This window comes from Spermophilus citellus, assembly GCF_964194105.1.
Source record: "Spermophilus citellus genome assembly, chromosome: 9".
In the NCBI taxonomy this organism is placed as follows: domain Eukaryota; kingdom Metazoa; phylum Chordata; class Mammalia; order Rodentia; family Sciuridae; genus Spermophilus; species Spermophilus citellus.
In genome coordinates, this window is record NC_138191.1 from 13073170 (window position 1) to 13085752 (window position 12583).

The 12583-nt window shown below is 43.1% G+C and overlaps 1 protein-coding gene across 3 annotated transcripts; it reads left to right on the forward strand.

Moving 5' to 3' along the window:
* FCRLB (Fc receptor like B) lies at positions 1-4373 on the forward strand (the record flags this gene model as incomplete). 3 transcript variants are annotated; one of them, XM_081308582.1, is made up of 6 exons in its annotated part: positions 1-31; positions 304-324; positions 669-923; positions 2468-2734; positions 3346-3636; positions 3918-4373. In XM_081308582.1, 6 exons carry the CDS (start codon positions 1-3, stop codon positions 4331-4333), a joined length of 1281 nt encoding a protein of 426 aa, XP_081164708.1. In that variant the 3' UTR covers positions 4334-4373. The 3 variants fall into 3 exon arrangements, with proteins under 3 accessions (XP_081164708.1, XP_081164709.1, XP_081164710.1); XM_081308583.1 differs by having other exon boundaries at positions 3491-3636; positions 3918-4181; XM_081308584.1 differs by lacking the exon at positions 304-324 and having other exon boundaries at positions 3491-3636; positions 3918-4181.
* Positions 4374-12583: the final 8210 nt, after the last annotated feature.

The window sequence follows — 12583 nt, forward strand, 5'->3', positions numbered from 1 at the left end:
ATGTGGGCACTAACAGCCCTCTTTCTCCTAGGTAAGTTTTCAAATGAGCACCAGAAGGGCTTTGAGTGGTAGAGAATAGTTTGGGGCAGGATGTGTGGGAAAGGGGAAGTGGTCATTCAATCCTCAGATTTCAAGTGTTCATTATCTATTTTTGAAGAAGAGAGGAGGGAGCTTTTGCAATGCTGGGGTAACTGAGGACAGAAGAAAAACCTGCTTTGAGACCTTTGATCTTTCCTTTGGTCAAGAATCTTTCCTTCCTCTCATCTCCAACACTTCCCTCTTTCCTTCTTTTTTGTTTTGCAGTTCAAAGCAGTGGGCAAGCTGGTGAGTCTGAATGCATCCCTCAACCCAATTTTCTAAAACTTCCACTCCAATCTCCCTAGGTAATCTGCTTGGGTAAACTCCCCACTTTTTGGCTGTTCTGAAATAGTATCTCTTTTCACTCTTCTTCAATCCTTGACCAAGTTTGCTTGTAGAAATGGGTGCTGATTGATGAACTGTTGGTTTGTAGCCCAATGAGTGTGGTCTCCTTTCCTGTGGAGTGGGTTAGTATGTGAGCTGGGTCCTGGAAACTAGGGTTTTCTAAAATTTCCCAACCTCAGGACACATCTTTGATGTACCTCACCTTGTTTCTCTTTCCTATGGTGCCCCTTCCCACACATCCCCAGCTACACTGGAGAAGCCCATATTGTCTCTACACCCACCTTGGACCACCATCTTCAAGGGGGAGCGGGTAACCTTGCGATGTGATGGATACCACCCTGTGCTCCTGGAGCTCCGGCCTATCAACACTCTCTGGTATTTGGGCCACCTACTTCTGCCCTCTCATAAGAAGAGCATCGAGGTACAGACACCAGGAATATATCGGTGCCAGACGCGGGGAGCACCTGTCAGTGACCCCATTCATCTCTCTGTATCTAATGGTGAGTGGTCTGAGCAGAGGGGAGAGAGCACATGGACCTCCTCTGGTGATATTGGCCTTCCTATGGGGGAGCGCACTTGTCCATTCCCAAGAGGCAGGAAAAGAGGGTCACACTGAGGACTACTTGAGTCTCTGGAGTAGGCAGGAGTCTGTGCAGTGCTGTGGGAGAGATGAAGTAAGGTTTGCCTGGCTCCAAGTTCCCCCTTAACCTTCTGCCACAGTGTGAAACCAACATTTCTGTTTGTTTCTCAGATCAGATCAGAAGAGTAAGAGTTTTGAGGGCATAGGATACTGGATGAAGAACTCAGGGGGGCTGGGCAGGAAAAAAGTAGATCAAAGCAGGAAAAGTAAGTGTCCCTGGCCAGTCTGAGCACAGCAAGAGGAATTAGTCTCAGCTGGAGTGAAATACTTCTCTGTATATCAGTATTCATATCAGTAATGTAGGGACAATAATATGTCTGTCTCTTTGACTGTTGTGATCATTAAAAATGAATTATGAAATATTATTAAAGAAAAAACAGCAACTGAACAGTGCACTTAATCAAAATTTAATTAGAGGCATGTATACACATGCACAAAGGAGTCAACTGAGAAATTGGCTGGAAATATTTGAAGGGTTTCAAAATATGATAAGAAAAGGAATAATAATTTGTTCACTAAGATACAGGATTGGCCACTTAATAGGGAGTATCATATAAATCTTAGCGTGGTGGGTCACAATTTATATTTAAAATTTAAGGGTGTCACCTAATGTTCAAATTAGCACTTATACTTGAAAACAGGCATATACTGACTACAACACACAATGGTTTGAAGTTCACAGACTGAGAGTGGCATGTGGATTGTGGCTATTACTCGCAGAATTCTAAAATGGCATGTAGTATATGTTAGGGCTATTAAGGGCTATTATATGTTAGCTATGATGCTGATGGTGATTGGATAAATATGGTGCTTTGGGAGATACCTAAGGCTGTCCTAGGGTGTTACCACAGTGCTCTTCAGGATATAGGTCTAAATCTAGACACACAGGACAAATAAGACTCAACTGAAATCTGTGAAGGAGGGGCTTACTGGCTGAGGAAATAGCAGATGCAAAGGCCCTGGGTTCAGAGCACAGCCAGTTTTCTCAGCAGTTCAGTATGGTTGGAACTTAACCTGTGTTGAGTGAAACGTGGGGAGGGTAAATAAGAAATGCCACGGGGAAGAACACTGAAGTAGGTGCTGAGGAAGGAACCAGGGGACCAGGTTAGGAAGGCCTGAAGTCATTTTAAAGAGTTTAAGCTTAATTCTGATGGGCTAGACCCAAAGAAAGCACATCTTTGCCTCCCTAGTATCTAAGGAGAAACTGTTTTTTTTCTTCTTCCTCCCGACTCTAACTAAGCCTTCTGCTCTATGAGACTGTCACATGCCAGTTACCCAGCAAGACCAACTGGTTCAGGAAAGGGGGAAGGAGGTGGTGGGGAGGAAAAGGAAAGCAGCTGAGAAGAGGAGACCAGCAGGGCTGGATTTACTGTGAGGCAAACCTTATCTGCTGGTCCGTTGTAGACTGGCTGATTCTGCAAGTGCCCTATGCTGCGGTGTTCGAGGGCGAACCGCTGGTTATGCGCTGCCGCGGCTGGTACGACAAGGTGGTCTACAAGCTTCACTACTACCACGACGACCGGGCTGTACGCTATTTCCACTCTAGCACCAACTACACAGTGTTGCAGGCGCGTGCGAGCGACAGTGGGCGTTACCAGTGTTCTGGCACCATGCGCATCCCGGTAGAGAGCGCACCCATGTTCTCCTCCAAGGTGGCTGTGACCGTGCAAGGTAGGGGAGACTTGGGGTCCGGAAACGCTAGAAAATTCTGGAACAGGAACAGTGAGGGGAAAGGTGGAGGCGGGGTTAGAGCAGCTGCTACTGGTGGGTTTCTCAGACCACAGACGATTGAATGCATGAGAGACCTGTAGGCTGGTGTCATTCCCCATTCCCCGCTTCCCAGCTTCTTCTGTTCGGGGACCCCACAGTCCCAACAAGTAGGCCAGCGGCAGTGGTACAGGGCGCTAAGCTACTGGGACGAGGGCTCAGCTTCCCAGCACCCCGCGTGGCAGGTGCAGCGCTCCCACTTCTAGGCTGGAGAATACAAGCTGAGTGGCAGTTGGGTGGTGGCCTGAAGCATCTGGTCTGGTCCTGATTCCCTTTAACCTTTTAAGACCCTTCGTAGACTCGGATCCTCTGCCCCACTTTTCAAAAATCTTTCCTCCCTCACTCCACGTGTACACACAGGCTACACTTGGGTCTCTGGGTTCGCTAGGTCCAGTGGAAGGGGAGGGGAGGGGACCCCCGGAATGGACAGGTTGACCTTGGTTTCTCCCTTGCCGGGCTCCATTCCTGTCGAAACCCAAAATGCATTTTCCGCCTCTGGGCTGCCCTCTCTGCAGAGCTGTTCCAGACACCAGTGCTGAGGGTTATGCGCCCTCAGGAGATCCGCGGCGCAGCGCACCGCGGGGTGGTCCTGCGCTGCGAGACGCGCCTGCACCCACAGAAGCGCGACACGCCACTGCAGTTCGCCTTCTACAAGTACAGTCGCGCTGTTCGCCGCTTCGACTGGGGCTCTGAGTACATGGTCCCAGAGCCCGAGGTCGAAGAGGTTGAAGCGTACTGGTGCGAGGCGGCTACCGCCACTCGCAGCGTCCGGAAACGAAGCCCTTGGCTGCAACTCCCAGGGCCGGGTGAGTAATCGCCTTCCTTACTGGCACGCCCACCCACCGCCGCAGCCCAGCCTCCTCCTCTGCGCACTCACGGGTCGCCTTTTCTCCGTCCCCTGTCCGTCCCTTGTCTTCCAATCTCCACATCCTGGTCCTGTTTTTCTCACCTCAGCGCCACCTCTCTTCCTTGCTGCTATTCAGGTCCTCCTCGTTCCCCTTCGCCAGTCCCAAGTTTCTCCCCCGACCCCTGAGCCCAGGGCTGACGATTTCAGCCGTACATCACTTGGTGTGTGTCGTGTTCACAGGCTCCCCTCTGGATCAGGCGTCCACCACCGCTCCAGCCCCACAAGCTGCAGCCTTCGCTCCAGGTAACAAGCCGCTCTCCTTCAGAAAGCCCCCAGTGTCCAGATCGGTCCAGTCCGTCACCTCCGTCCCAAACGCCACCTTAGCTGGGCTGCAGTTCCCAGGAGGCAGCGCCCCCACTGTGGAGTCACCCGCCTGCGCTCCGCCGACGCTCTTGGAACAATCCGCTGGAGCTCTGAAACCCAATGTAGACCTTTTGCTCCAAGAAATGCAGCTGCTCAAAGGCCTTTTGAGCCGGGTGGTTCTGGAATTGAAGGAGCCACAAGTCCTCCCAGAGTTCAAGGGAACACCCGAAACCCCCACTTCCCACTTTGCTTTGAGCCGGGGAACCCCCGAGACGACTCCTGTGGAGAGCTGAATTACGGATACCTTCTTCTCTCCAGGTTCATTTCCTCAGATCTCTCCTACTTCCCCTAGCGCGCAGACCTTTCTGAGCTATCTCTGCGTCCCTTTGTTTTGCTGTGGTTTTAAAAGAAGTCCGTAGTGGTTGATGACCTCACACAGCAGCTGGTAACCACAAGCATTGTCTTTGATGATGTGTTCCTTCTCACAGAATTCCGTTTGAGAAGTAGAAGATGTTATTTTACTTCATTGTAGTTTCCTTTTGGAGTGAACTTAGTCATCCTTAGCTAATATTAAGTCTAACATATGTATTTCGGCATAAGTCATTTTTTGGTAATTAAATTCATTGAGGTCACAAAAAAACACTAGAACATTTTGGGGTTAAGATGGAATTATTCATAATTATTTCACTTCTCTGTTAATATTAAAGACTTTCAGCCCTATTACTGGTGTGTTTATATCTTCAAAATTATGGGTTCTAATTACTTTCAGAGTGGGAAAGTTATTTGTGTGGGCTTTCCATTTCTAAGTTATGAAGGTCGGCGTTCACCTAGATGCACCCCCTGTCCTCACGCACACCCATTGCCCCCATGCAGCCTCTGATGGGCTCTGGGAGCACCAGGCAGGTGGGCCACACTAATCTTAATGAAAAATTAAACAAGTGGTATCTTTTGCATTGAGACATCTCTTTGAAGAAAGTTTTAAAACAAATCCTCAAAATTGCTGAATCCACATTTTTAGCAGCATTTTTCTTCTTTAAAAACCATTTTAACATTAACACACAGCTATATAAATGTGTTCAGATCTAGATCCCACCCTATGTGGAGACTTTATGAAGGAAGAAAAAGGGGAGGTCATTTCAATTACAATTTTAGGAGTTTTCTCACTGAAAGTCTAATTTCCACAGCTCCTCTGTCTACTGTAGCCATGGATTCTCTGCAGAGCTGGTATGACCTGATCTAAAGAGTTCTTACTCTCTTTAGATCCACACCCTTCTTCAATTAAGTTTACCTGTGAAAGCTGAGAACTAATAACAATTGTATTCCACCATTCTTTACTTGTGTTTTAAAGATTTTCAGTCATATTCCATTTTCCATTTCTTTCTGAATGATTAAAATAACATTCACACTTTCACCATATTATTCTTAAAATTACTCTTCACCATATTGTTATTACAAAGTCACTGTAATTATCCAGGGAGGCAAGCAGGTGCACACAAATTATAATGCAATGTGATGAATGCCCTATGGAAAAAAACATAGGAATTCAGAAAAGGAAACTGGACCTTGAAAAAAGAGCAAGAATTCACCAAGAGGAGATGTGAGACAGATTGAGGGGTAGGGCAAATAGGCTGAGAATCCAAAGGCACAGGGACATGAAAGACTGTTGTGTGTTTGTGGACCTACAAATAGCTGGGAGAGGTTAGAGAATTCTGTGTGTTTATTTTAGGGGGGAGGTGGCAGAGACAAATATAGAAAAGTAGGATGGGATCAGAACATGAGTGTCTTGTTTAAAAGTACTTTAGCTTGTTTGATATGTGGGATGGCTATTTGGAAGCATTCCTGGTTTGAGAGCCTCAATAAGTCTTACTGGAGGAGATGCTAATGTAAAATTAGCTAAGAAGAATCAAATCAACTGATCTCAGTGAATACTTGCTTAATTCTGAGAATGTCCTGGTCTCTAGCTTAGGAATCTAGTCTTTGTATGTCTCAGATTTCCAGACTTCTTTCCTTCCTTTTCCTTTTCTTCTTTTCTTGTGATGTTTGGGATCAAACCCAGGGCCTCATGCATGGTAGATGAGCATCTACCACTGAGCAACATCTCCAGCCCTGACTTCCAGCTCTCTAATCTTAACTTGCCACAACTTTCCTCCAAGGCATCCTTCACTAGCTAACTACCCTCTATTCCAGTACCCAGGCTTTTTTGCTTTTCTGATTTTTGGTTCCCCTGATGTTTCTGCCATTCCTGGTCTAGAATAGGAAGTGACTAGCGTTAGGGCCAAGAAGCTTAGTTAGTAATCATAGTATCTCAGTTCACACACACACACACACACACACACACACACAAATCAGTTCATCATTTTTAAAGGGAAATAGCCATTTGAAAGAGCTGTTGTGGCAGTTCTCTTGCATTGTACCTCATTAGCAACCACAGCATTCTTGTTCCTGTATTGCAACCCACTGTTACTTAGAACTAGGGATGTGGAAATTGGGGGATATCAAGTATTTTTGGTGAGAGAATGAAAATAATTCATGACCCAACTGTCTCGTATGGGGGAGGGAAAATTGACATGCTCTATTGACTCCACTGTCTTTGAGAAGGATCAAGACCATTCCCTATGATATCTGTTAATGATATCCTAGAAAGACCTGCACTAAGGAAACAGTAGCTTTATCCTCCCTCAGCTTCTGTTTGAGGTCCCAACATAAGTTTAGGGAAACTGAAAGCTGGCTAGCCCAGGCTGTCCAAAGGAAATCTTAGACTCCATTCCTATGTGGCAGGGATGACAGCAAAATGCTGGAAATGCCTGGGGAGGAAGCTGATTCTTTCTGGTCCCCCAATCAGTTCTGTATCTCAAACTCAGGCCTCAAACTCCAAATTTGCTGCTGTCCATATCAGATACCAGACATGGAAACCAAATGTCCTCTATCAAAGAGCAAAAAGGATCCGGTCAAGTTCCATTTGAATCTCAGCTTTACTCTTTTTCTGTCCTTCCTAAATCTCAGTTTCTCATCTTGACTCTATGGAAAAGCATAAACTCTTTTACACTTACAACTTTTTTCCTAAGAGATTTAAGTGTAGGTTAAAGTCCAGTTCCCTCTCCTAACATCATACTACACCTAGCCACATTGATCCCTTGCTCTTTTTCCCAACACACCATCATCCCACCATCTTTTGTGCCTCTATGACTTTGAATATACTCTTTTTTTTTTTTTCTTTTTGGGTACTGGAGGTTGAACCTAGGGGCACTGCACCACCGAGTTACATCCCCACCCTCCCACCCCCATCTTTTAAATTTTTAAGATAGGGTCTTTTTAATTTGCTGAGATGGGCCTCAGATTTGTGATCCTCCTGTCTATGCCTCCCCAATATCTGGGATTACAGGCATGCACCACCACACCAGGCTGCATATACTTTTGTCCAATGGGAGGGCTGGGAGGCCTTTAGAGTCTAAGCTTTCTCTTCTGCAAAATGAGGTAGATAATAGTAATTGCACAGAGGGAGACAGGCAAATAAACAGATCCTTTTATTACTAGAGTTTTTAGGATTGGGGATGCTTAGGTGCTTATAAGCACAGGGGTGAGGGCACTAAACCTGAAGAGAGGGGTGTATACAGAAATCATTTCCTGGGGAGATGACACCTGCCAGTAAAGATTAGTGGAATAAAATAACTTTTGTTATTTTAAATTATGTTGCAATGAACATCTCATGTCTTTATGTACATATCTGAATTGTTGTAGGATAAATTCCTAAAATAGAGTTGCTTTATTAAAGTATATGCATCTTTAATTAAATAAAATTAAGTAAATTTTAATTATCATATATCAACAGGATAAACTATGTATAAACTGCTAAAATAAATTTTAGCAGATATCACCAGGTTATCTCTTAAAGCGACTGTACCAATTTGCACTTCCACTAATTTTGCATGTGAGAGCTAATTTCCCCTACCGTGGTCAAGATAGTGCATAATCATACTTTCATTTCTTAATTAAACCCATAAAGCCCTCTTGATTCCTTATCTACTGTTTAGTACTTCTAGTTGGGTCCAGATGTCATTACTAGCTTTGGGTCATGCAGCACTCTGGTTGAACCATCCCCTCAGACTCAATGTTCCTGCTGGTAATGCTAACCTATGCATCTTCTAATTCTTTGCTAGCTGGTCTGCATAGTCAGGAGACATTCACTCCTGACTATGCTTCCTTATTAAACATCTATTCTCTGCTTATTAGAGCCCCTTATACCAAGCAAGATCATCCTAGTTCTTCACCGAATTTCCAACATGCACTACAATTAGTCCATACTGGCTTCATTTGTTCCCAACTACACCTGCAAATTTTGGTTTTAAACCTTGACGTTCTATTTATAATAAGAGACCTCACATGCAAGTACTTTCCTGATATGTCTGAGGCTAAAGAATTGGTATAATACACTTCAGTCTTTTTCAGTTCAAAGGAAGCAGTCTCACTTCAATGACATGAGAGATGACCATTCTCTCTTCTCCTAACAGTACATATAGTCCTAGTATATCATGTTAAGTAACAAGAGTCAAGCTAATTAACTTTGGCTAATTAGATGTGATAGAGTACAGAGGTTAAGCATCTTAGCTTAAGAGTCAATAGAGTTGGGTTCAAATATTGTTTTTACTACTTAGCAGCAGGCAAGATACATTGTCTCTGAAGTTTTGTTTCCTCATCTTTAAAACATAAAAATAATATCAGGCCTTACAAAATTGCTAGAAGAATTAAATGAGATTAAGCAAGTAACATACCTGATACATAAAAGCAGCAAATTGTTATTACAATTAAACTTCATTAAATCTCAAATGATATTAATTGTAGGCTATACCATTAAAGAAACTGAGAAAGGAAAAACGTGGCCAAGTTAACACACAATGTCTTTTAGACTTAATTAGAAATAGACTTTTTAAAATCACAAATCATTCTTATGTAGGTCTTATGTAGGCTTAAGCAGGGAAATATAATTATACTGTTAGGAGAAGAGGGAATGTCATATATATATATATATATATATATATATATATATATATATATATAATTGAGATAATTTGGGTAAACGTCCTATCAAAAACTTTTCTACATTCAGATTCTGGCTTTTCTGAATCACTTTTCAACTCAGACTTATCAGTGTCCATCTATGTTCCCTCACTTCTATATCACCACTTTCTGTCATGTTCCACAACTAAACACTCAGGGTCACTCCAGGTGAACTGGGCTTCATGAAATAATCACACAAAAGACAGAGATACCTTTTTCCTTGGGTCCTGTGATGGCTCCTCTGACCTTAGGGATCCGAGAGAGAGAGAGAGAGAGAGAGAGAGAGAGAGAGAGAGAGAGAGAGAGAGAGAAGCATGTGCTGAACCTTTTTATTGAGGAGAAGCCATTCAAATGAGGCAAGGGGTCAGGTTTCAGGGGGCTGAGTCTAGCTTCATGATGTCTGCTGTCAGCAGATTGACTGACATGTAGGAAGGCCACACCCAAAGGCAGAGCAAGAGAAGGGGACACACAAAGGGCCTTCCCATGGAACATTCTATCCCAAACAGGGCAAAGGGGTAGGATTACAAAAGAATAGGTGAGTGTATTACCTATATCACCTATAGGTGAGCATTACAAAAGAATGGGTGACATGCTTACACCTGAAGACATGCCTTCTACTTCCCCGGGCTGGGAGGACGCCAGCCACAAAATGTAGTGATTGGTCAAAGCCTCTTGCTTCAGGACTGGAAAGTGTGGGTCATTCAGAGTGGCTTCCCACAACTTTTTATCCTTTGAAGAGCAATGGAAATATAACTATTTATTTGTTTGTTTGCTTGTTTATACATACCAGGGATTAAACCCAGGGGCACTTAACCACTAAGCCATATCCCCAGCCCTTTTTATTTCTTGTTTTGAGATAGGATCTCAATAAATTGCTGAGGCTGGCCTTTTGCCTCAGCCTCCCAAGTCACTGGGATTACAGGTGTGGGCTACTGTACCCAGTTAAGCACTTCCTTTAAAAAGCCGTAAAAACAAGAGTCATTGTTGATAGGTGTTTATGCTTTACATTTATCTGGAACCTGCTTATATTTGACTTCTGCTTCAGGACTGTCTCTAAATTTGTCTTATTCCCTACTAACCCCACCTGTCTCACAACCAACAACTGCTTCACTAGAAATTTCTTCCAAGCTGCTCACAGTCATTCTGTAAATGTTGATGCTGACACTTTAATGTTCATGAATATGTAAACAGTGAAAACTATGTCAAAATAGCATTTATAAGATGTATCATGATTTCAGAGATGTTAGAACATAGTTGAAAATATGACTTCTAGGAAAGCAAATTTCAAATTGTCTAGAAAGAAAGTTATGCATGGTTTTACACGTTCTTTAGAAAGGGGCCAGAGGTAGCCATCTTTCAAGATGAATTGGAAGCTAGGTGTAGTACATACTTGTAATCCCAGCAATTCAGGAGGCTGAGGCAGGAAGATCATGAGTTTAAAGCCAGCCTCAGCAGTTTAGTGAGGCCTTATAAAATATAAAAAAGGGCTGGGAATGTGGCTCAGTGGTAGAGTGCCCCCTGAGTTCAAGCCTCAGCACTGCAAAAACAAACAAACAAAAAACAATACAAACAAACAAAACCCATATGAATTGGAGGTCCTCAAAAAAACTGAAGGGAATTCACAGACTTTTTAGTTCACCAAAGAAATCATTTCTTGATATGCTTCTAAACTTCTATCATGTGGCCACGTAGCTGTGCTTGTTTTTTTGTTTTTTTGTTTTTTTTTTTAGTGAGGATGTGGCTATCATTATCTCCCAAGGAAAGTTCTATCTTTGGACAGCTCTGGAAATTCAAAAGTTCTTTCCTCTACATAATGAACAACATGATTTTGTTAGGACTTCTACTCAAGAACAGCCTAGGGTTACACAGGAGAAATCTAGTTCTTGGTTCTCTTGACAGTCCATCAGATAATTAAAGATACTGCTTAGCTCATGCTTAGGTTTTCTTAGAGATATACCTTTTTCCCCCCAACTTTTGTTTTCAGGGTTTTCAACTCTTTCTTACTTGAATCTTCTCCATCCTTACTTTTCTGAATGTATCTCCAATTGCTTTATATTTGGCTTAAAATGTAAGACCCACAGCTGACTGCAGTTCCTCGGATGGGTGTATGTGGGGAGAATAAGCAGGAAGGCAGGATTTTATTTTTAACTTTTTAGAATTAAGCAATTGTACTTGTGACAGGATGTCAAAAGTAATATTTTAAGATAGAAAAACATGTAATTCTGGAGGATCATCATATGTAGAATTTACAAAGGAAATGTTTGAGGATCTGTTCCTTGACTTTTGGACTTTGAAATCACATTTAAGAAGATTAAAAAAAAAGTGGGAGGGCCCATTGGGATGTGAAGAGAGAGGACTTGTGGGGAGATTTTTTTGCCATGATTCTCCCTACAGTGGAGAAGTTTACTATTTACTTCTCAAGTCTAACAAGGGAAATACTCATGGAGTCATCCAGGAAGTTTTGAAATATGTTCCTTGCAGTTAGAAAAGCTACAGGAACCTGTCATGTGAAAGCTAAAATAAGCTGTGGTTGTGAGATTGATAGAGCGTTTGGGGTCAGCTTGTACAAAGAATAACCTGAAACCACATGTGTATGTATTTCAGTGGTTATGAAAAATAGAGAGCTGGCACTGGGTTGCCTTGGGTTTTTTTTAATAATTATTTTTTTCAATTGTAGTTGGACACACTACCTTTATTTATTTATTCTTATGTGGTGCCAAGGATAGAACCCAGGGCCTCTCAAGTGCTAGGCAAGTGTTTTACCACTGAGCCACAACCTCAGCTCCTGTGTTGGTTCTGATAAGACCACCAGGAGAAGCAGACAAAGCCACTAAAAAGCTGATTTTGCATCTGGATTCCTAGTGGTTGAGGGAAGAGATGCAAATAAACATCTGGAAGAGAAATGCATCTACCTTGAGTGCCATATGACAGAAAAAGCAGTTCCAGAAACAAACATCTCACAAAAGTCTGCAAAGGTGACCATAGGGGAAGAGTTGACATTAGCCACCTGCCAAGTTTAGAGAGCAAGAAGATGCCCAGCCAAATTAGAACTTACTGCTTTTTTACCTATCCTCCCCCTCTCCTCCCTCTTGTCTTCTACTTGGGCTTAAGTGAAAAGCAAAGGAAATAGATATTAATGAGTGGAGGAGGGAAAAGAGAGATGGTGAGAATGGGGGGGGGGAGAGAGAGAGAGAGAGAGAGAGAGAGAGCGAGCGAGCGCACGAGAGCACTTTATCTGGATAAGCAAATAGGAAGACCAAGACTTTCCTTTGAATAAAGATTGGAGGTCTAATGAACATCTAGGACTGGTATTCTAATTTATAAATTGAAACTATCCTTGTAGCTTAAAGTCATCACAGAACTCTCCATAACTGATAGAAGCAGAAAATTCATGGATCTTTGCAAATTAATTACACATAAATCACCCCGGGCTCTTCTACAAATGGACGTTATGACTCAGTGGGTCCTGGGTGGGGCCTGAGATTCTG